Here is a 25,456-nt window from a genome sequence, read left to right as displayed (position 1 = left end):
TAACAACACTAGAATTATTTTTATTGTTTAAAAAAAAGAAGTACAATGTACACTGTGACGTGTGATTTGATAGGAACCTTAAATAAAAATAAAGATTTACCTGAAGCACTCGGCTCATCCACTGGAAGCTGTCCTCCTCGCTGGCGTCTGGTCTTTGCTCCGCCACAATCACGACCCTCTCATCATAAAACACCGTGACTGAAAACACAGCAATCCTGATGCAGACACATACAGAAACACAGGAATATATATTGAAAATCTTGACACTAGCTGTTATAATGCACCATTTTGTTGCACCCCAGCCATGTTTCAGTACTGCTGTGCTTCCTTTGTACCACCAGATGTCAGCACTTGAACCACAGAGAAGTTCATCCTTTTTATAAACAAATTTCTTTCAAGACTAAATGTATTTGTCTCCTCACCTCCCACGGTACACGGTTTTGACCGGCTCTACCGCAAGAGCAGTGGCCACCAGGTCATCAGCATTGTGTCTCCTCCCGCTCACCATGAGCAGACCCTCGATCTTCCCCACCACAAAGATCAGACTGCCCTGCACAGAGTGGAGGACACACACAGTGGGGTCAAGATACCGCCTTTATTAAGATCAATTCAAAGACAGAGAGAGGAGGAAGGTTTCCAGGTAGACTTGAGTTACTAAATATGTTATACTGTAATGAAGCAGTCAGACTTACTGGGCCAACAAATCCCAACAGTCCTGAGCGCACAAATGGAATCTCTCCGATGGGAACTCCGTTAGCGTTTACTGGTATCACCTGAAACAAGATGGACAAATAGTCAGAATGGACAGCGGTTTACCACGAAAAAAAGACTACTTATTACATTTCCTACTTGATGAGATTCTATTAAGTAAGTAAGTTGAGCTAACTCTGCTTTCTTACCTCAAAGGTGTTTTTAGTGACTCCAGGCAGACCGTAGTACATGTTGCCTCCAGCACGAGAGTTCACTATTATCTCTCCTATCTCGTCTGTTTTACACAGCTGAGGAGGCCCATCTGGTTTTACTATGCACATCAGAGCTGGAGACACATTAAGGGGACATTAAAAAACATGGACTTCATAACACAAGAGGTACATCGAGCATGATCAGTAGGAAAACATATACAGCAGCACTTTGCAACTGTTGAGTTTGGCAGATAAAATCAGAGAGATTTTGTGAGCATTGTGATTTTGGATACATGGAAATAGGCTCACTTTCTTTTGTATTGTAGATATTTTAAATACATGAGAGTATTAGTATTTACTACAAAGGTTTGACAAAACCCTGAAATATATTGTTGTAGCTACAAACAAAAATGTAGTTATTTACTTTAGATGTTGATAATTTAGGTGAAAACTGAGAAAAGATGAAACCGTAATACACATTTTTATAATATACCTATAATTAAAGGTTTTGTTTATCATTCATTTGTGGTTTCTCGATATTAAACTCTGTAATCCATATACGTACATATTACATACCACAAGACCTTTCAAAAGCATGCTTTTGGAGCAACAATTAAGATAGTTTGTGTCAAATAAAAATGAACTTGCAGAGTTGTTGTTTGTTTAACTGATTAATTATAGCTTAGACAATTGGCCATAGTAGTAGCAGTACAACTGCAACAAAGAATTCTGCACATAACCAGACGCACTTTATAAAGTGTTCGTAGTGAAACAGTTTTTTTTGCAACATCTGTCCACAGGAAGATTTTGACAAATTTAAAATAGAGGAAATACAATAGGTAAAGGCTAAAAAATACAAAAAATTAAAGCTTTAAAAATATAGTAGAATTTAAATTCTGGCTTGTCATATCCGGGGCATTAGTCGTGAAAAGATCATTGTTTCTTTGAAAACATAAACATAATGTTGCTGATGAAACATATCCTACAGTTTTCTGTGTCAATGTAGTTGATAGAATATTCTTGTTGTGTTTTGGTGTTTGCAGGAAGAGATGTGGAGATAACACCGCTGTTTCTTGTGTAAACACCAACATGTTTCAAATCAGCCCTTTCCAAATCATAATTTCTTTCCTAATGGGCTTCTCTGTCTGAAAACATAATATAGGTCATGAGTGCTTTTTTTTGCACCCGACACTCAAATGTTCTATGTCAAGACTTTCCCCACAAGCACCTATCTGTCATTTGTCTTCATGCTTTCCTCTTGACTCATCCGGCCTTCCTTCTTTGCTCACCTCCAGGCATGACGTGGCCCACATCCTGTACAGTCAGGGCGGAGTTCTTGTCTTCAGTGTTGACCCTGATGACTCCGTGACTTAGGCCGCCCATAGAGAGGATGGCGCGGGCGGGGAGGGGTGCGCCAGGAACTCCCGGTCTACACAGGAGAGGGATTCGATCAAACATGGACACCTTAGCTCATCCCATCTGTTCTTACAGTAAGCCATCTGCCCACTCACCCATGTACACTGCCACATTCAGAAAATATAGCCTAGATCTACATCCTACCTGCTAGTAACAACCAGTAACAACCAGTAACAACCAGTAACAACGAAAGTGAGGGAGGCAGCGTGTTGTGATTTACTCTTTGTCAGCTTTTGTTGATTATTTAGCACAAAATATAGTAATAGATACTGTTAGGAGAAATTGTTTTAGTTTTTGTGTGTTTCGTTTCATTTTGTGTAATATTTAAAAAAGTAATGATCTGTCGGTTACATACCTGCGTATAGCGACTGTCATGGCCTCAGGCGACGTGGCACAGGGACAGATAACTTCTGGTTTCAGCCCGTGTGACTGAAACACGTTCAGGAAGGCATCACATGAAGACACCGACCCTGGAGGGCAAGAGATTTTATTTCAACTACTACATCTACATTGTATAGCTATAGTTTATTAAGCTAGGAGGGGTTATAGAGTACCCACAGGGGTTAGCACCATCAGCAACAATCAGCATCCGTAGTGAAGCCAGACTGGTGTCTCTCTGATCCCGGTGAGCCATCATGGCCCAGTGTAGATCACGACACTTCACCAAACCTACACGAGCTGCAGGTGAAAAAACACAACATGTCATGTTGGGCATTCAAATTTTCTGTGGGACTTTAGTCAAGTTGACAGAGTGTAAAATGTACCTTTGTTTATGTGGACCCTCTGCACCCAGGAGAGAGGACAAGCCTTCATCACAGCATAAGGAACACTGATAGTGTGTATCCTGTTCATCACAGCCTGGAAAGGCAAGAAACCCCGATAAAATATCTGATACAGGATAATATCTATTTTTCCATCACAACAAAAAAAAACACATTTGTATATTTGGACAGATAATGTTAAAACATTGTCCCGTACATCCAAAAGTCCTAATGGATGAAAGGTACTTTCCCAGTCAAATGATTTTGTTTTTGTTTAGTTTGATGAACAACCATAATTACTGCCTTAAAATGTTAATGAACTAAATAGCAGAAATGCAGACATAATGCAAATGTGATCAACCAAAATAGATAAATAACAATAATAAAAAACTATAGATAAAAAAATACATAAATAATTAAATGGCCTTTAAAAACATTTTAAGGGATTAACACAATTTAAAAAACAAAGACTTTTAAAAGAAATCACCCAAAGATTTAAATTAAATGACAGAAAAGAGCTTGGCTGGATATGAGAGGAATAAATCCACCTTGTTAATAATACATACAGGAGCAACGGAAATAAATTCGAACAGCTCTCTCCACAAAAACGTATCTTAGTCTCATATAACCACAGGACTCCTCTGTCTTTTATTGAATCCATTTGGATAATTGATCAGTTTACCAGATACTCGATGAGAACACACTCTATCCACTTTACTGTTCTGCTTAAGTGATCTGATGCGATTAAGATGATGTGAAATCACTTTAAAAGCATTTTTAGAAAGCACAAAGGCAAGAAAACAAAAACACTGCCGACTTAATGGACAACACTGGAAGTCAATTGAAGCTTTGGTCAGATTCTTGTTTTAGCGTGCATGTGCATCAAATCATCAATCCATCAATCAATGTTATAACATATGTTATCTCAAGACACTTTACAAAAAGAGCAGGACTTGACCTCACTCTTTATTATTATTATGTGCAAACACATCCCTGCACACATCCAAATACACTTACTGTGAGAACTCCATGCCAAAGGCCCATATCCTTCTTAAAGTCCAGAACATTCACTAAAGTCTCGCCTTGAAGAGAAGAGAGACAGGAGTGAGTTCAGTTTGAATAACAACAGCACTGATGAAGACACCTTCAGAGGGGGGGTTATCACACTGCACGTTTTTACTCACCCTCACAGTAGTTGCAGGCCTGGGTCAGAGCTTGGCAGTGGGTCAACATGGCTACTTTAGAGACAGCCACGCCCACCACCGTGCCGTCTTTGCTTGCCTTGTACTACACACAGAGAAAACAAGGGACCGAAATGTACGTGAACCATGGCAAACTTTTCAAAATAATATATATTCTTGTAATTCTGGCAAGCAAGTTAAGTTTCCTGAAAAATGAGTTGTCAGCAGATAAGGAGAAGGTTACCTCTATGTAAGCAGGGTCGGTGTTGGCGGTGGGGATGTGCGGCTGCCAGTCTTTGGAAGGCTTGGTCAGGTATTTGGAGTCTGTCACCACCCATTTCATTCGAGGCCAGCCTATCAGAGAGAGGCATCATTGACAGTAAAGTTTAAAAAAATAAAGGGGACATAAGATAAACTGATCAAAAGGATACATTTCTATACACAGATGTTGAGGAGTTATAACCTGAATCCATAGTCTCTTCTTCATAACAGAATACACTGTATCCTAACTGCTTAACAGAGTAAGGGGACGTGGGATTTAGCCAATACTCTATTTTCTTTACTCTAGCACTATTTTATAAAAGACTAAGCATTGTTGTTGATCAAGGTAAACAGCAAGTCTAGTTATGAATACAATTCAATACTTTCAGAAAGAGCTTACCAACCTTTAAACTGCAGTATTTCTCCCGTGGGTGTCTTTGGTAAACCCTTCAGACAGATCTCGCTGGTTAGAGCAAGACCGACACCACAGCTACCAAGCAGAAAACCCACCTGACTGATACCGGCATCCTAAAACAACACACAAACAAAACACATTCATAGCTCAGAAACCCCCACAAAACGATATGTTCTTGCAAAATGCACGTGTGAGTGTTTGCTTACCTTGCGGGACAGTGGTACTTCTATAGGTACAGGTATCACTTCAGCCAGGAGGCAGCCATAGAAAGCTACCCAGAACATCCCGGGGTCACTGTTAGGGTAAACCAGCGCTACCTACCAAAACATAAAACTCAGAAATAAGCGACATTTCAAATAGGAAAAACAAAAAAGACAAACATGATTTAATAAAAAAAATAAATGCTGTTGGTAAAATGTAACATGTTTAGTTTGAATGAAAACTAGAGATACACTGATCCACTTTTTTTCAGTTTCAATCCGATTCCGTTACATACTGTGTGTGCAGATACCCATACTGATTCCGATATATATGATCATAATAAAAGTGTTATTGTTGTTGTTGGTATTATGTGTAAGGCTACACAAAGTTGTAGTAAACGTAGCATTGCATCTCTCATTGAAAAATTCATACAAATAGAATCATTCCAAAGAAATGAATTTGAACTTTGAGCTGGGTGCACATACACACAGGTAGCAGCAACAACTGTCAGGTTTTCAAATTAAATATATTCAACTGAAGTGCAAGAATTTTACTTTTTTATCATCTAGAGGGAGCTGTTAAATCTCATCTGAACGTGTTGAAAGAGACGCTTGAAGTTTAGCCTGAATGTCTTTAAAGCGAGAGGGAGAATGAGAATGTTTAAAGAAGCCAACGATCTGTCCTGATCGGTGCTGTGGATCGGCGCCGTCAGCCCGATATCGTTTTTTTTTTTAAATTATGTCAATATCGGACCCTATAGCCATATTAGATTGATTCTGTCCCATCTCTATTAATAACAAGAGTACTAGTGTAGTGGCCCTGTGCAGCAGTACCAAGACATTGAGGACTTTAGAGCTGAATGCCTGAAGATTAGCATGCCATTATTTACAACAAAGCTGCTAATGTGTTAAGATATTTTATATAAGCAGCAACCTCCGTTGTGAAAATAAAGCCGATGCAAAAGTGCAAAAAATTGGCTTTTACTCGAGTGTCCACTTGAAGCTTGCTAAAAAAAATCCCATGAGAGTCCTTTTAAAATGCCCATTTTTACGGACAAATCATGTTAACAGCCTGGATAAATATGGACTTTTTCTAGAGCTCATTAAATTAAGGCTCCGTTCTCATTAAATTAAGGCTATGAGTTAGGTATAATCAGGCGTGATAATGGGCGTAAATGATTTGACTGACAGGCCGGCGCATTGTACCTGTTTTCCAGGAGGCTGGGCTTCAGTTTAGCTAAATCCCATTACTGACCTTAAACTGTTGGCTTTGTTCGGGTTGTTTCATCTTTTGGAATATGCTAGCTAGATGATGAGCTAGATGGGCGTGTTTCATCAACCAAAATATTCATTCAGCCCGTCACAACTCCGCCTCTTTGTCTGCTTCTCGATTGGCTGGAAGTTAGTTGGGGTCAGCATTTCCAATACGGTGACTGCCATCTTTGGGCCTACAACACCTTTTCAGAAACCAAGGGATGATGTTACCGAGGCTAAGTCCATGTTCATACAGTCTATGGTATATTGCCATGTGTTTCAAGTTTCCCATAGTAGCATGCTTACATGTGCTGCCCATGTAAGTGTAACATGTAATTGCAACTGAACAGAAAGTACAACTGAGGATGACAGGAATGTTTCTAGTTCTGTCACTTTCAATCTATTCCAGTTGCTGACACAGTCTTAACCAAAGAGCGAAACACATATTCTGATGTCGCTGACACAGCTGAAAATGTTGTGATATTTTTTTCTTCTCTAGTTATAATCAATATCTAATGGAACTGCTTTGGAATCAGGTGCTTTGCACAAAGGCACATCAAAGGGGTGGAGGTTGGAAAATGCACAGGTTTTCCTCCACAGGATGACATCACATGATACATACAGATTGTTGTTGTTTGTGTATTTGTGTGCCAGCTCTCTCACCCTGTCTCCAGGTTTGAGGATTTGCTCATTCTTGGCGCCGAGCTTGTTCAGGAGTGTGTACGCCAGCTTCACGCTGCGACTCCACAGCTTCCCTGACAGACAGAAGGTGAAGGTGGGAGGAGGGTGTAGGAGAGTGGGTTATATGTCTGATTACTGCCAGAAAAGCCTCATGTAACACAGTGCAAGCATAAGTCTACTATCCAGATAAACTCTTGAACTTAAAACTTAACTCTAAACATGACAAACCAACTTTCAGTTACAACTCCCAGCAGGCGTATTTGACTGCTTCTGATTCCACAGTTAATGCATGAATATCAACAGTCTAGTATCTCACCATACGTCAGGGTGTAGAGCGGTTTGCCTGTGATGTCAAGAGCAGTGAGGGCGGGGCTCTTCCCCTGAGTGGCCCCCCAACGTGCCAGCGCTGCCTGCAGAGCTGGTGGCCAGTTACTGACAACTCCTAAAGGCTCTCCTTTGACAGGGATGATCTGACGGCCCTCAGGCTTTGGTGTGTTGGGGTCCGGCGTGGGCACTGTGAGAGACAGACACACAACAGAACACTGTCAGGTGTATAACCGAATAGTAGTGTTTATTTTTTTACAACAACTGACGCCAATACATCACTGCTGGACTTCATTGCATGTTGTATTCACTGGTGTCAACTGTGGGTTGCCTCTCCCTTTCCTGTGTCTTCTTCTCTGCTCTTTTGATTGCCTGAATATCTTAAATGAGTTACTGAGGAACACGAGCCTTTCCGCATGAGAAAAGAGAGACACCTTTGTCTGTAAACTGCTGCAACTTTACAAAATATGTGGCACAAATATCACTTCTTATCAGGTTGTATATTAAACATCTATATATTTACTATCATCCATAAAACTATTACACTGTGTAATCACTTTATAAATGATGAATCTTATATAAAGCTTTATTCTCATTATAGTGGCTGTACAAGACAACAATACAATGACATAGCCATGGCACTCCCTGAGTTAAACCTAAAATGATTATCAGAAATTTAACAATAATTTTAGATAAAAAAAAAAAAACAACAACCGCAGTGAAGTCCAAAAAAGTAAAATATATATCTTGTGAGCCAAAGATATATTTTTTTACTTTTTGGGACTTCTGGGGCTCCGTAGCAATGTGACATAAAAAACACATATTATAATTTTTTGTTGTTGTTTGATTTAATAATGTAATGTACAAATAGCATATTAAACATTTAAATGTGCTGGGGTCATCTAATCAGCTATAAAATGCTTAAGCATGCACACTCAGCCTAAACTGTATTAGTTCATGTGGTTTACAAAAATTAAAAAAAATTCAAATAAAAACCTCCAGCTGTTTCAGTGTCGTTTAAGGGAAGGTTCATGAAGTAGGGTTGAACTGTTTCATTTAGCTGCCTACCTTCTACGATCTCCTCAGAGTCGTCAGTGAAGAACTCGCTGAGTGGCGGCCTCTTTGGCCTCTTCAGGGTGTTGAGCAGCTGCTGAATCTTTGTGGACACTCTGCTGTTCACAGGAACTCCTACACGTAGAATGAAGGTGGAGAGAGGCGGTGGCAGGACAAACATACTGTCACACTCACCATGCATCGTACATATAGTGTCAAAACGCAAAATGCTAAAACTTCTGCCCATTTTCTGACCATGCTGCTCTCCATCCCAAAACACAAGAAAACGTATTTGAAGCTAAGTATACAACCGATTGGGATATCTTTTGAGAGTGAAAAGCAGCATAGGTAGGTGGAAACAACACGAGGAAAACACAGTGAGAACTGGGGTCAATGTTGTTTTTGTTGGTTTGGGATCACACGTGAGGACTCATTCTGTGTGTGGACGTTTTGGTTGCATTTACTTCTTTAATCATACATAACAAACAGGAGGGAGAATAAGGGAACAACAGCAAACACGGAAGGCTCGGGGACATAATAAATGAAGGAGTTTCCTTACTCTGGAAATTACCTCTTCCTATCAGCCAGTCAAATCAAAATGTGTCAGAGAAAGGTCAAGAAGAAAAGAAAGCAGTAAAGTCTGATTAATGAAATGTCATGGCTGGAAGTGGACATTTTTTTTTGTAAAGAGAAAAGATCTGTGAATGGAGTCAGCTCCCCACGGAGACACACAAACACATTTAAAAGCTATCAGATCTATGTATCATGATGTAGTTGTTACCGTCCGCGGTCTCCATCATGCTTGAGCGACTCTGCCCCCGGCTCATCCCTCGGACCGCCACATTGGAGGGCAGGTCCACCCGTGGACCCCGGGATGAAGGGGCTATAGTCGTTACATCTGGAGGCGGGGCGTGGTTCTCTGAGGGAGCTGCAGGAGGAGAAAGGGATGACAGTCTGAACACACTGATTGCAGTAAAGATCACTCTTTGTTTCCTTTCACTTCCTCTCTTTTCCTACTGCACCTCCTTTAGTACACTTCCTGGTTTCTCACTCTCTCCTCTCCCCCTTGATTGGTTGTTGTTTGCACTCTGTCACGAATTAATTAGATTGAATTCACCTGCCTACTCCTTATTTAAGACTGCACTCCCTTGCACTCATGTTTTCATCCTCACATGGGGCGGCAGTTCAGCAATGCATGGATGTTCAATCCCATGTGTGTCTTCTGTTACCCTCATGATTTACCTAATTTGAAGGAATAAACCTGTTACCTAAACTCAAATCTTGTTGGATTCCTGCATCCTGACCCGATGCCCCATGGTGATAGTACCTCAACTTTGAACCCTTCTTAACACTGATGCTTTATATAGCTTAGCAATAACAATATCAGACACAGCATATAGGCAAGCCTTTGGGGGGGTCATTATATTTAAAGACACACACACCAAAACGAAGCGTTATGGGAGACCTGGTTTATACAGGGTCACAAACCTCCTCTGGTGCTTGATTCATGTTATATTTTGACCAAAGCACAGCACAGATGTTTCATTTAGACCACAGGGGGACTGTTTGAAAAGGTGGAAAATGGGTATTATATGTCCTCTTTAAAGGCCCACTATGGCGTTTTGGTGGTGAAATTTTCTGAACTGAATACACAAACTTTACTCAAAGGAAAAATGGGTGCATAGAACACTGTTTAGAGCTTAAATGCTACCAGGAGAGTTACGGTTTCACTATTGCAGACCCCCCCACCATTACTTCTCATGTATCATTTCTATCTTCAAACAGTGTTACAGGGACCTCATTTTCCTCTGAGGACAGTTTGTGTATAGAGTTATGGACATATACCATAGAATCTGTACACTTCTCTAACTTTCAAATTTCTCTACTAAAACTACATAGTGCACCTTTAACACCAGCTTCATGGGAGAAGTTATTAATGTTGGAAAATGAAATAACACTTAAAAAGTTCTCATATGTTCTTCTAAATGATAACTGTCAGTGGTGTCCATAAGTACTTTAAAAAGTCTGTTAAAAATCATTGGAGTGGCTCACCAATACGACTGTTAGCCATCATGTCAGTCAGCGCTGCAGTGCGCGGCTGTTCGTGTGGTTTGTACTGGGGCTGGGGCTGGGGCTGGGGATGTGGCTGGGGCTGTGGCTGATGGTGAGGCTGAAACATAGGCTGGTACTGAGGTTTGTACTGTGGCTGGGGCTGGGCCTGGCTCTTATGCTGCGGCTTGGCCTCCCTCTCATGGGATAGGGTGGAGGAGGCTGAGGAAGAGGTGGAGGAGCCCTGGACGGTGCGGTTGATCCAAGCGTCTGGACTTTGTAGGTTAGGATGGACCACAGGTGGAGGAGCGACCACTGATGACTGCCTGCGTACAGCGGACTCGTCTTCAGAACCTGATGAAGAGTCTGAACAACAGAGAAAAAGGAAGATCTTTTCTACCAGTCTACATGTCGGTTTAAGTTTACAACAGAGAAGCAGGATTGATTTTCTTTACATCTTACCTGGTGGTGTGCGAGTTTCGATGGGAGACTGAACATAGGTGGAGCGTCGCTTGGTAGGCATGGGGAGGGCCATCTTCTCCTCCTTATGCTTAGCCAGAGCGGCCTGCACTGCTTCAGTGTGAATATCTGGATGAACAGAAGAAGACACTTTGAGTTAAGCGTGGCAGCTTTGGATCTGATTCAAACAGAGAATGCAATAATACTCATATTACAACTCATTTCTATATGTAGGTCTTTATACAGGTATAGGTTTTATTCCTCCTTTACAGTTTATTTTTCCAGAGTTAACAGTTTTTCCTACTCATACTTAAATGTATTTGTTGTCGTCGAGTAAAAAGGCAGGTAAAAAAAAAGGTTCCTATTAAGTTACTGTTATCCAAAAGTGGTAAGAGGTGTTAAGTGAAATGTAGTGAGGTGAACTACGTAAATGTTCTTTTTAAATTCAAGAAAAAACTCATCTGGTGCACCTTTACACAGAGCAGGTTTACTTTGAAAGGTTTGGAAGATTAGAGGAACAGAAAATACATATAACAAACAAAGAAATACATTAAATTGCTCTTTTTAAAAAAATGAAACAATGAAAGATGAAAATAGATTTTACTTTGCAGGCTGCATGTGTATGAAAGATGAAAGGACAAATCTCTTCTCCGTAAATTATAAGTTTAGTAACTGCTTCATTCGTGTCACTCGTTCTTAATAGCAACTCTTTAGATTTTGTTTCTGTGAGGCTTTTAAGGATAGAAGGATGTTAAAAAAATAATAAAGAAGTCAGGAGAGAATCAAAAGAAAATGACTGTGTATTCCCACGGACACAGAAATCCATGACGGAAGGAGAGAGCCGAGCTGTGTGTTAGCCCACACAGTTGCCTACACACATGCACATTGGTAATACATGCAGAGACACTTTCACTTGATGACACCCACAGATGCAATTCAAAGGACCACGATAACAGCCACACATTCAGTCCTACAAAGAAAACATGAGCAACAAAAAGCCCACTCGCTGACAAATCACATCCATAAAGTCAGGGGACACAATTTCCGTTCAAACATTAACACGTTTATTAAAATCATCAGCACGGCTCATTACACAGCAGCAGCAGACGCAGCAGCAGCAGACGCAGCAGCGGGGACCATTATTACATAACTGACATTTTGTTGAACAGACTGCTCTCAGCTAAATCATCTTCTCTCATAGTGTGCCAATGTCCACCCTCACACAGGAGCGTCAGGAGAGGATGACTCCTTACACATGTCTGGGAGGATGAGGGCTGTCTCTGTGGCGATAAGCACACTGGGGTGTGTGGAGGTTAGCGGTGTGATTTACACCGGCTTAAATTAGCATTGATGTGTACGGACAGCTAAAGACTTTAATACAGTATAATCCTTCATACACACCACTTGGTTTAGCATTACAAATCTGAAGTAGAGGAATAATTTACAAAGAACCCTGTGCATGTGTTCCTAAAGAGACAGCAGCCTCATGAGAAAACAGTCACTCTTGTGTTCTGGTGAAAGCGGTACACATGAAGGTGTTTAAAGGAAGTAATGGTTACATGAAGCGAGAGGAGATGGAAGCATTACATTGAGGTTGTTCTCTGCTTTTTCTGCAGCGCATGAATAATCACTTAAAATGCTTCTGGTCTCATTGCTGCTGTGTTTTATATTTGTTTTTCTATTAATCAATTATTTGTCAATGCAGTGCCTCTATTTTTATTTTTAAACTCAACTATCTGTTTTTAAGCAGTGCCAGACGCTCTAGGGATGTCACTGTCTGTTTGTCGCTCATGACTAAAATATCTCTTCAACTATTATATTACAATATATATATACTATTATATATGAATCCAAGAAGAAGAATCTTTTAGTTTATAGCGATCCAAGGTCCTCGCTCTAGTGCCTTCATCAGCAACGACACGTCGGATTCTTCAGTTTATGATTAATTAGCTGCGACTGTAAAGACGCTGCCATCACTCAGAGCTTTTGTTTAGTGCTTATAAGCAAATGTTAGCATGCTAAAACACTTCACCTACAGTCTTTGAGCTTAGCAAAGCTTATTTCAAACGAGGTAAACATTTTTTATCTGCATAACACATGCAGTTAGCATTGTCAGAGTTAGCGCTGTAGCATTTTTAGGGTTAGCACAACATTTAGTGTCGTTGCCCTTCATGTGTTTAAATTCAGCTAGTGGTTGTTTACCTAAAATACTACATTCACTGATATTATTTGGGTGTCTGATACTTATTAGTCCGTTTGTTTGGTACACCCTGCTCAGTTTTAACATGGAGAATGTCAGAAGTAAGACAATTCTGTGTGTCTGAAATGAAATCTCATCATCCTGCTTAGACTGACACACAGTACTGTAAGTATTCATGGTATTTAGAATAATATCAGAGAAGAGGGAGAATATCAGACACATATTAGCTACATCCTCAAGTATGTTTAACAGAATACAATAGGCTGCACACTCATCATTGAATACAGAACTTCTTTTCTGCACTTCTTTGTTCAAACCAGAAGACAATTAAGGGCTACTTTCCCTCAGTCCATTTCATTTGCATTCATTTCCTTTGGATTTCTCAATCTCAATTTTGCCTTGACTCTATTTTTACAGCTCTAATCCTCTCTGTGTTGAATCCTCCTCCTCAATCTCCTTCTGAATCATCCTTCAATCTGATAAAAATATTCTGTTTCCAGACAGATTTTCTATGATAATGATGTGCATTCTAGCAAACTCCAGCCAAAATGCCTGACTTTACATGAGTCAGCCTGATATTTAGCTTGCTGGAGGGTGAGGGTGTTTCATATGAGAGGCAAGAATTTTGAAAAGACGTTCATGAAGAGACAGTCTGACTCTCTCCGCACATGCTCTGCACTTTTCCTCCTCTACTGCTCTGTTTTCTTTTTTTTTATGCTCGCCTTTTTCCCTCCACATCACTGTTCCCCCTGTTCTCCTCACACATAGCCAGTCAGTGACATCACTCTGCTTTCACAGAGCAGGGGTCCTCACTGAGGGGCTCCCCAGCTGCAGGACTGCACAGTCGTCTGTCTCAGCACCCCACACACACACACACACACACACACACACACACACACACACACACACACACACACACACACACACACACACACACACACACACACACACACACACACACACACACACACACACACACACACACACACACACACACACACACTTTTACTTAATTGGTCCCTTTGAAACAGCTCAGTGTTGGAGCTTAACAAGTGAAACTCATGTAAGCTAATGAATGAGCTGCAGAGATAGAAGATGAAACTGAGTGATTAGTGCATTAAAGGTGAATGCAGTATCTTTCCCTGATATGGTTTTCTTTGTTTTTCTGTTTTGGAGTTCTTCTTACCTGATCTGTAGCGGTCATCCCTGGTTCCTCCGCCCCGATGTGTCCTGCGGGAGCGGCGTTCCCGGTAACGGGATGAGCTGGAGGGGGGAGGGGCGTGGCTAGAGGAGGAACTGGGAGCGGGAGGCAGCACGTCATTCTGACGGGGCGGCTCCACTGTCAAATAAACACAACAAACATGCATTCATAAATGTAATTTTTAAAATCGAAGTCTTGTTTATTATCTTCTTAACATTTTAACCTAATTTTCAGAGAGAAGATGAAAGTTGACTATTATGATAGCATGTGCGAAATATCAGAACAATAACAAATAAAATCATATTTAACCTACTTAATATTTAACAGGCCAACATGTACCCTCCTGTCAGCTAAGAGTAATATAAACAAATATCAAAATCAACAGCTATTGTGGACAAGTGAAATTCTTCCCAATGACATTGTCACATTTACATTCAGTGTCACACGATGAGTAACAGGAAACATTTTCACACCATCAAAATGTTTTTAATAACTTTCACTAACTCTTGGTTGATCAGCTATCCATTTCTCCATAAGCTGAATCACTTTCTGTTAAATACTTTTTTTCTATAGGCCTACAGTTTACAATTTACAATCTGTTCTCCACTGTCAGTGGGACAAATGGAGATTAGCAGAAAGATGGTGCCACTAGGAGGCAGTGTTGGGTATTTTCAAGCAAGTTGCATCTACAGAAAAAAACTTTTGATGCATTTGACATCACTTTTTTTTTTCACTACTCAGTTATGCTACAATGCAGTTATGTTATCGACATTTTGGGAAATAAACCACAATACAAGAACATGTGGAAATAAAATGTATAAAACATCTGTGAAAGTGAAAGAAAGGAGGTCACTGTTTGCAAGACAGAAAATCAATCCAAATCATATTTTCATAACACAAAGATTATGTTCTGCGAGTCAGGGGATATGCCCTTGTGTTTGTGTTGTTCAATAAAAGGAATGATGGATTATTACCTGGAGTATGGATGATGTAAGGAGCCAGAAGTTTGGTCCTTTTCTTCTCATAGCCCTTCTGTGTAATATCACCTGGAAGAGATAAAGGAATGAGGGACTTCAATCAAAATCCAAGCATGATAACTGATAATGTAATTAAACAGCAAACATTTTCCTCAAGTGGCAAAACACCCAACTAAATGACTCTTTTTAAAAAGTATGTTCGGCTTTTGTCCCTTTATAAGAAGAGAGAGGGACTAGAGTGGGAAATGGGGGAAAGGTACCAAGGATCGGACTCAAACCCGGGCTGGCTGCTTGGAAAACTCCAGCCTCTGCACATGGGCAGCAATCTTACCGCTAGGCCATTTTCCACCCCACCTAAATGACTCTGATGTTCTGGTCAAAGTGGACACAGTAACAAGACGGTGTCAACTCTAGATTGTTTAGTAATGGATTGTGCATTTCTGAACCATGTGTGTTTGGGGTCTTTCCCATTCTGCCAACACTAAAGGATGAAAGAAGAAAGGAAAAGATAGAGACAAGTAAAAGGAGAAGATAGGGACACAGATGGATGCACACAGTGCTGCAGTAATCTCCAGAGATGGCTGAGGGCGTAGAAGATGTGGCTCAGTTCCAGCTTCGAGATGACACGAAGGGAAAAACATAACTAACAGGACTAAATTTGGAAACATAAGGAAGCGTGGGTGAGAGATTTCAGAGATGATTCAGAGAGCTGCGGAGAGAAACACAGATGCATGAAAATGAGAAAGATAAAGAGAGGGAGGGATGGCAAAGGTGAGTGACCGTGCATCCAGAGCACATAAGAAAGGAGTCTTGAGTCACAAGCGGAGGAACAGCAAAATGTCCCTTTGAAAAACCTCCTATCCCCGCGCCGAAAGCCCATCTGCATCTCCCTCTATTCCACCAGACACAACACAGGCTGACGAAGCTCCCTGCTGGCCCTCAAGCAACGCACTGACTTCCTCACACAACTTTCTCTGTGGGAAAAAGCAGCCTGATTTTCAGACATAAAAATACACCCTAAAACTGCATTTGTTATTCTAGTTAGTGTGGTCAAGCTGTGGTGATTCATTCAATAAGTCCCTTTCTAACCTCTGTGTGACTGGTTATCTGTTTTTTCTAATCACACAGACTTACATCAGGAAATAAAGTGGGATACTGAAAATAAAATATATACAGAAAAGTAAAAGGATTCGTCAAAGTCTGTGTAGTAACAGGGACAGGTTGTCCAAGTACTATGCAGGTGATTTGTCTCCTGGTGCCCTATAGGGAAAAATCTCTTATAAGGCTGCACTAACCAACAGTCAGACGATCGCAGCAATTTGTAAATAAAACAACAGTTAGGGCAAAAAGTTCACTTTTCAAGTGTGGTTACGAGAAACGAGATTTGATTAAGTGTAAGCCATATTTTGGGATATTATCACACCTTAAACTTGAAACTTGTATATTTTAGCCACAATCGTAAAATTTCAAATAAAATCATCATCAGTAAAAATGCTTTAAATGTAAGTATGCACAGGACAGACAGTTGCCAGTGTTTGGGTAGGTTTGTTAGTGTGTGTGTGTGTGTGTGTGTGTGTGTGTGTGTGTGTGTGTGTGTGTGTGTGTGTGTGTGTGTGTGTGTGGCTGTGCGTTATATGCCTTAACCACCTCCAGTGACAGTGGGGGTCCTTAGTCTCTGGCACCCTTATTTTGGGGGTGGTGAGCTGAAAAGTTTGGGAACCCCTGCTTCGGGACAAACTTCTGTTTCCCAGGACAAGATTTAATCTTTAACCTCAACAGTTTATATTTTAAACCACTTTATACGTAAAACCTTTCAGATTACTGACTGTGTTAAACCTCCTTGTAGCTCTGCCATATTCCCGGATCTCAGCAATACATTCAAACTAAGTCAATACCCCTGTTAGGACTATGAATGGTTATGATTTTAAAAACTATGACACGTTGAAATAAGATTTGTGAGATGAACAATGTCATTATTCAATGAATTCATCACTGTATGGCTTAAAAGGCAAACATGCAGAAACTGCCACAGAACAGTTGCTGAAAGGTGCAGCAACTTTCTCTGAGATTCTCTGCACGTATAACAATGCTTAGTGCTTAAACAAACAAACCTGTTTGTTGCATATCTTGGAGAGGCCTGGATAGACTCTAATAATGTCTGATTATCACTGTTTCTCTGGTACATTTTAAGAACACCATTTTGCAGAGATTTATTTTGTTTTGGGCTGCTGTAGTGTGTTTACAGTTTTTGGCCCTTGTACAACTACTTAACCAGGATAAACCCAAAGTCTCAATCTCTAATATTTAAAAATCAATGTTGAATCATTACTCTGATAATGCAGGAGTATCATCTCCATACTCAGTGCACAGATCCAATTCTACATTTGTACTGATCAAACAGCTACGTTTAAACCTAAACATCTTTGCATACATCACAGTTCAATGACAAGCTATAACAAACCAGCTGTATTCATCAAAATGCACCATTATGCACAATCACCACAGTAGGGTTGACAAGTTAACATCTATAGCTAACTAAAGTGATAGAGCTCACGTTCAGAGGACATCCCCTGAGAGCTCACTCGAACACAATATCAACTCCGAGGGAGAGCTCTATTTTTCTTTCTGCTACAGAGGAAAAAAATGGAAGAAAGGCAAACACGTCCATAAGTAATGCATGAACGGTACAGTTGGCCTGGCTCAGTCACATGATTTATTTTTAGCTCATGTGAACAGGCTGTTTCTCTGCAGAAAACACAGAGAGGGAGCAAATGCAAGAGAGGAATGGAGTCAGCTGTGGGGGAGGGGCTGGCGTGGCATTAAATGAAAGTCCAAGTAATCACTCTTCCATCTGGATGATTTTAAACTCATCTGTTTAGGTTTTCTCATACTTAAATCAACAGACTCAACGTTCAGCAGTGGAAGCTGAATAGTTAAAAGCTATATTTGAAAAAGTCGAAACTATCACATTGCATATTCCTGTACAAATACATATGTGAATTTCTTTTACATTTCCACTCTTTATGTAATTCTATCTGAGTTCAACAATAGTAGTAGGCTTCTACTGTTTTTTTTACTATATTACCATGTTTACTGTTATTCACCAAAAACCTTAAAGGTACACTTACAATACACTTTAACATAGTTTTCTAACACTAATATGTGTCCCTAGCCTGTCCACAAACCCCCAATTATGATAAAAGTCCATCCTCTTCCTCTTTAGCCTGCTCCACTTCTGAGAAAATAAGTGTTCAAACAGGCCGTTTGGAGATTTTCCCCTTGTGACATCACAAAGGGAAGTAACCCCTCCCCCAGGCGGGTGACACTCCTGCAGCTAGGTGTTTGTTCTGCCCTCTGACTGTAAACAGTTGGGCATGGTGCAAGACAGTCCAAGCCCTTCCAGAGGTGTTTACAATGTAAACATTCAAAGATATCTGTTTAAGAGGCAGGATACAGCTCTGCTGAGGTGATGAGTGCCTCACAATTAATCCACTTTCTCACAGTGACCCAAGTCATGTCTGATGAAATGGAGGTGGTCACCATCAAACCATTACGTTGACCAGTTCTCTACACAAAGCTGCACAAGCTCACCTCCTTCATTTCAAAAGGTGTGTGTTTTATTCTCACAACCTGGCAACGGATACATCAAAGCCCTGCCTCCTCATACACTCTCACTCTCGCTGGCTGGATTATTTGAATTGCAGCAAGACTACTTTCTCCTTCTACCCCACAGGCTGAATAGTAATTAGCTACCGACCTCTATTCTCTTTCCCTACTTTTCTGTTCCTCTTCCTCATCTCATCTTTCTCGCTCGACTGCTCAGGGAAAACACCGTAAACACATGTCAAACACCTGCTGACTGAAAAGGATCCCAAACACATAAAAATATTGTAGGGTCAACAGGGGCTTCCATCTGTTATTTCACTGAAAACAGGCAACTCCAAAGGTGGTTTGAAGATAAGACACTGGAATGTAGGGCACTGTGACAACACCACATAAGACTTTTTTTTTATCAGATCTTCACATTGTAATAAACCAAGGCAGTTCAAATGTAGACTTTGGTAGAGCAACAGGCTTACATTAGGTAGGCTACTGAAAGACATGTGGCCCCTTCTGTGTGGTATTGTTCCATTTGTGCATTAGCTGATATGAGCTAAAGTTTGTTGTGTATTACATTTTCAGTATAACAGGCTGTTCTGAAATAAAAGCCGATGCTCATTTTTAATAGAGTTTGACAAGTAAAACGTAGTACTGTATCTATGTGGCATCGTGAAAAGTGGGTTTTGAAGCGTGTTTGTACTTGCTGTTTGGTGGAGCTAACAGTTCAAAGTGCACACACGACTGCAAGTGAGGAAACAACAGGAGAACGCAGGTTGATTGTGCTTAGAACAATAAAACGTAGCAGAAGAGACCGTTATCAAAACATATGCAATCTTAACTCTAATATCCTCTGAGGTAACTTTAGATTGGGAATGGTGTCTTATTTCTACCACTTCACAAAGTTTGTGAAGATGCCAATTTTAGTAATAAAACAAATCACTGACTACTGGTATGATGGCAGATAACATTTTTTGACATGACAATTTAGAGAGGAGTGTTCTAAATACAAACAACTTTACTAAAGAAAATGTAATACTGTGCTGTGCTGTGATTCTCTGCTACATGTCCTGCAGACAGTGCTGAGTGTCAAGTGAAGTAAATTATAGCCACACTATTTACGCCCCTGTTACACATCATGTGCAATATGTAACACACTGAGGTGGAATGGTCATCCCTTCGCTGATGCTATCGAAGGTAGTAATAGAGGGATAATGGGGGGAGACAATGGCAATGCATCACCTCGGAGCTCGCAAGACAGAACAGAGCTGTGTGTGTGTGTGTGTGTTTGTGAAGCCCCCACTGTGTGTTTACACGCCCTTCCTCTCACGCCTCCGCAACACCGTGAAGCAATTTGAAATCACACACTGGGACACAAATATTATTTCTTAGGAGAAGGCATATGTTATTGGCTGAACTTGGTTACGGTGTTGCAGAATTTCAATCTAAAAAAGGGCTTGCATGTTTGTAGCGGAAACACACTTCGCAGGACAAACTATGATAGGACAAACTAAAAGATATAATTAGAAAATAAGTGATGCTGAATCTGCTACATTTGTGAAGTCCATCTATCGGCCGATCACTTCTCCCCGTTGATATATCCCTGAGGCTCCACTTATCTTGTACTTGTACCAAGATTCTTCATAAGGATTAAGGATTAGTTTGTTCCAGCTCTTTATTCAAGCTTTGATGTTGAATATGACAACGCATTTTTCTGAATACCTTCTATATAGATATGTATATACAGTAGATGATATCCCAATCTTATTATTCAATTGAGTCTGCTTTGTGAAAGTAAAAGATCTGCAGAAGCAAACGTCTCAAAAAACTCATTTTAACTATTAACTACTGACAGTACACATTCTGCTTCCGCCATACGTACACATACGTTGACTCAGACAATGAATCAGGTATAACAGGCATTGGGTAGTACACAAACACACACACACACACACACACACACACACACACACACACACACCTGCACATGTTTTTGTGCAGGTCTCAAATCTTGCTCGCTGGCAGAGCAGGCAGGGTGTGGCAACTCAGGTAACAGAGTGAATCACGTTTCACTACACAGTTAAACTGAACTCCAACAGGGAGTGACACGCACACACACACACACACACACACACACACACACACACACACACACACACACACACACACACACACACACACACACACACACACACACACACACACACACACACACACACACACACACACACACACACACACACAAACCCTTAAGGGCCAAGAGAAGTAATTACAGGGGTTACAAAGCAGATGAGCAAAGGAGAGCAGCGAGTTAACACAAAAGAAGGACGTTTGGGGATCATTTCCACCTCCTGTTTCAACCTCAACTTTTTTTCTGTGTGCACATGGCACAAGAACGAAAGAGGAGAGTGTTGCTGAGAGCTGACACACCTGACACACTACTCTTCACACACTTCAACACTTAGGGGAAACGCTGTTATATTAACACCAAACAAGAGCATGTCCTGTGGGATTTATGCTCAGGTATACCGTGAATAAGCCATTATAACTATGACATAATGCAGGCCGTTGCCAACATCGAGTTTTTTTTAAATGACATTTTTTCCATTTCTAAACATCAAATTACATGTTAACATAAAAAAAGGTGTATATTTCCGCCTGAAAGTTGACTAGACTTTAATTTCTTGGCACTGCCTCTGAAGGTTATCTGGTGAGCAGATGCTGCAGTCAAGTCGAGTCAAGTCAGGTTTTGAGCAGCCAACGTCCACTTTCAATACAACAGAGCGCCTTGCAGACAGGTCTACAATACCAGCAGACCCAGCCCAGCCACTTTAGAAAGACAGTCAATAATGCAACAGAAATTATTAAAAAAATTGAGAGAACATAAAAGAGACACAAAAAGACATTCACAAAAGTGAATGGAAAGGTGTAACAGTACATTCTATCAATAATGCATTTAATCTAAAACAGGAACGGCAATCAAATAAGTCTAGGAAATGGATATAGTGAAAAAAATACAACTGGAATAAGTCCACTAGAAAACTTAATGGATTTGTTTTTTTATATCTGTTTGAGGAGTCCAGTATGCTGTCAGGGTCTTTGAATGGAGCACCACTTAAGATGTACTGTGTGGTCCATAAAAATGACTTTAACACAGGACCACAGAGTCCAGCAGGACCTGCCAACCCCTCCCAAAGTGAGAACGTTTAGCATTACGGCAGTTAAATCTACAATTGGTGCAAGTTAAAGTCTAAAATAAAAAAAAAGTTACTTCTATTATAAATATTTATTCTATTTAGTTTATACCTGACTTCCATTCGATTACATCCTTAGTGGCCTTTACGATATACAAAGACTACCTGAACTGATATATGCAGATAGACTGCCTGGAAACCCTGAAATGCTTTCATTAATGTTTGCTGAATTATGGGAGGTCAAAAAGCTCCAGCAACACTTGTAGTAAGGTCAACTTTATTAACAATTTAGACCGACGCCTTTCTAAGCCTTTCACTCTTCATGCACCTTGGTAGTTGGTGAAGTTGTGCCAGAAAATCCTCTGCTTCTTCAGTGTTTGGTGAATTATAAAATTCACAATTTTTGCCCTCCATATTGGGAAAAGAAAAAACCACACTGCTGCACATTTGAAGCAGCCTTGGCGACACGTTGGGACATGCTCTCACAGACCTCGTGTTTTCCTCTGTGATGGTTTCAACAGCTTAGCAGTGCATTCAATTGTATTACTGTATGTGTTGCTAACATATGGCCCGTCTAATCTGGGGAGGGTTTATGGAAAATGTACAAAGTGAAAGTGTGTGTGTAAGCAGTGGGGTACTGGGGGCAGGGCATGGGGGCACAAAATGGGTTGTGTCCATAGCAACCAGGCCCATGTGGGACTGCATGAGGGAATATGAGAGGTAAAACCATGGTGATGATACAGAGCAGCCATGAGGGGGGCTGATGACACATGAAATGCATCAGGGAGCAACCATGACACAAGAGTGGGATAAAATATGAGTGCATTAGTTCATTATAGAGTTGCATTTGGGGTATCAATCTAGAGAGGATAGATCAAGAAATTCTGTATCATGTAAAACACTCTGACGGATGGATGGATGGATTCAGCTACTAACTTTTAATTTATGTTTTTTATGTTCTCTTATAGGCTTTATATGCGAGTGAGTAATGACTGTCTACAATGGGTGTAACACCCGAGTCCCACTGTCTGTGATGTTTTCAGAGTTTTTTTTCTGTATGTTTACATAGCCGGCCCGACAGATGACTCCTCCCCTCACGTATAAAAGTTGTTTAATTGAGGGACTAGAGAAAAGAAGAATAACATACTGTACTCACTGCTTAACTGTGTTTCTAGATCACGCTTATTTCGGGTAAATTTACATGCAGTGTGAAGATACGAGCATAATAAAGATCGCTAGCATAAGCATGCTAACCCACAATGCACCGCGAGTTGTTTTGGTTTCATGCTGGTGCTCAAGGGCGACATCTACTGGGTCAAAAAATCGCATATAAAGCCTTTAAATGAAAGAATTTACAATAATTAAGAGATCAATGAGGAAACTAATTAATCAGAAAAAAATTAAATCAAAGTTTGACTTGTTTATAAGAAATGTTCAAAATATTTCTTTTGTCAACCATTGGTTTCGATCTGTGTTGACATGGGGTCTTTCGATGTCTTTTAAAGCTCCTATGAGAAACATTTGGTTTGTGTTGATTTTGGCGCCCCCTGTGGGCAAAGCACTGTGCTGATTTCATTCTTTGCATTTGAGAGTACTGTTCTCTGATGAAAATCTTATCCTGCTTTTTCTTAACAGGCAAATGTATCACTCACTAGGATTCTTTGGAAAATGTAAAAAGATGTTTGTGTCTTCAGCGTGCTGTGAATCACTTTGTCTGACACCTAACCCCGCAGCAGTGGTTTCACATATTAAAAAAACAACTATGTAGAAATAATCTATCTTCATGCTTTAAGCTGTTGTTTGCTTTTGTCAATCAATCCTAATGTCAGTCTGTTTAGAATCTAGCTAAAAAAAATCCTCACAGGAGCCTTAACATAACATAATCTATTTATTAGATTCATTGAATATAATTCATATACAGAGTAAAAAAGACATAAATAATCGGGACCTTGTTAATTTATTCGAACAGAACAAAGTAAGATTTTGACAATGAGTAGAAAAGGAAAAGTCAGCTCAAAAAAGTTGGATTAAAGGAAGACTTTTTCATCCAGTAGCCCTTGAGCACCAGCATTAAACCAAAACAAACTGCTGTACAGTGACATCTCCGCTATTCTGAAGCCTGTGCTCTCCTCCAGTGTCACACCTCCAACCCCCCTCCACTCGCGTTCTGTCAATTAGAACGCACCATAATTAAGCACCAGTTATTGCAAGCAGCGGACAAAATTGTCCTTTGCTGGAGCTGCAATCTCTTTTAGCCTGCATTGTTGTGTTAGCAGGCTAATGTTAGCAAACTTTGGTTAACTCATAGCTTCACATTGCACATACTGTGTATTGACACTGAATGTGCGTGATGTAAACACACTTACGTGACATCCAAATAAGCAGTGAGTATATTCTTCTTCTTTTCCCTAGTCCTCGACTAAAACAGCTTTATATGCAGGGGAAGAGCCGGCCGTCCCGTCCATGTAAACACTGAGCCGAGCACAATACAGCCAGCAGGACTCTTCTCACTCATTGTGCACTCTTAGAAATCCCCCCTGTTAAAAAACGGTAAACAACTGGCAGTAGGGTTGCCAGGAAGTTACTGTAAAATTAACGGTATATTGCTGTTGCTGAGTTTTCTACCGTTTTTGTAAATACAGCAACAAGCTGTTATTTTAAACGTTAACAGGAAAATACTGTTGAAAGGATTAACTGTTTAATACTGTTTATTTACACTTCTTCACAAGAGGTATATTTACAGATTGTAAATACTACACCTAGCTATAGATTAATTTCCTTCTATCAAAATGGACACAATATATTTATTTTCTAAACCTAGTGATTTGATAAATGATTCCTTGCATGTCAGGTTATAACACACCATGTTTTAAAATAATAAGTAAACAGTGCCTTTAAAATTGCAGCTTAAAATGTTAAGACAAATAATAAAACTTCAAACTGTCTTCTCAAACCACATCTGTCTTTATTGAAACTGTGACAAAAACAAAGAAAATACACTTTAGGAACATGAAGGTTAAATAGGCAAAAAATCTCAGAAATATTTACATTAAGACATTTAGCAAAAGCCATTTCCAATGTATAAAAAGTGCATAAAAGAGTTTTGGTAGATACATTTTAAACAGAGAAGTGAAAAAAATTATACTTTCATAACTGAATAAACAACCTGTCCTCGGAGGGAAACTGGGTCCCTGGACCTGCACCTCCCTCTGATTTCTCCTTCCAGACTGAAATTGCCACAAGGATTCTGTAAAGGGAAAAAACAACATTAGAACAAAAGCAGCTCCAGCTGAACAGTGAACATTATCATATCGACAATCCATTCTAAATA

General features: G+C 40.2%; 1 protein-coding gene across 2 annotated transcripts in view; it reads right to left on the bottom strand.

Annotated features, from left to right (window-relative positions):
* The window catches only part of dip2bb (disco-interacting protein 2 homolog Bb), a 45,122-nt gene that overhangs the window by 12,690 nt on the left and 6,976 nt on the right, over positions 1–25,456 (bottom strand). For both annotated transcript variants that reach the window (XM_061042624.1, XM_061042625.1), the window contains exons 2-22: positions 15,332–15,403; positions 14,343–14,495; positions 10,960–11,085; positions 10,501–10,863; positions 9,230–9,376; positions 8,464–8,583; positions 7,388–7,585; positions 7,054–7,145; positions 5,143–5,253; positions 4,926–5,049; positions 4,505–4,614; positions 4,264–4,366; positions 4,097–4,161; positions 3,083–3,176; positions 2,877–2,996; positions 2,674–2,788; positions 2,192–2,331; positions 900–1,036; positions 693–773; positions 423–550; positions 101–215 (exon numbers count right to left, since the gene is read on the bottom strand). In XM_061042624.1, coding sequence (XP_060898607.1) covers positions 101–215; positions 423–550; positions 693–773; positions 900–1,036; positions 2,192–2,331; positions 2,674–2,788; positions 2,877–2,996; positions 3,083–3,176; positions 4,097–4,161; positions 4,264–4,366; positions 4,505–4,614; positions 4,926–5,049; positions 5,143–5,253; positions 7,054–7,145; positions 7,388–7,585; positions 8,464–8,583; positions 9,230–9,376; positions 10,501–10,863; positions 10,960–11,085; positions 14,343–14,495; positions 15,332–15,403 — 2,714 coding nt within the window. The remainder of the gene's footprint in view (positions 1–100; positions 216–422; positions 551–692; positions 774–899; positions 1,037–2,191; positions 2,332–2,673; positions 2,789–2,876; positions 2,997–3,082; positions 3,177–4,096; positions 4,162–4,263; positions 4,367–4,504; positions 4,615–4,925; positions 5,050–5,142; positions 5,254–7,053; positions 7,146–7,387; positions 7,586–8,463; positions 8,584–9,229; positions 9,377–10,500; positions 10,864–10,959; positions 11,086–14,342; positions 14,496–15,331; positions 15,404–25,456) is intronic.

The sequence above is a fragment of the Labrus mixtus genome, chromosome 7 (genome assembly GCF_963584025.1).
Source record: "Labrus mixtus chromosome 7, fLabMix1.1, whole genome shotgun sequence".
NCBI lineage: Eukaryota > Metazoa > Chordata > Actinopteri > Labriformes > Labridae > Labrus > Labrus mixtus.
This window is presented reverse-complemented; position numbering and strand designations above follow the sequence as displayed.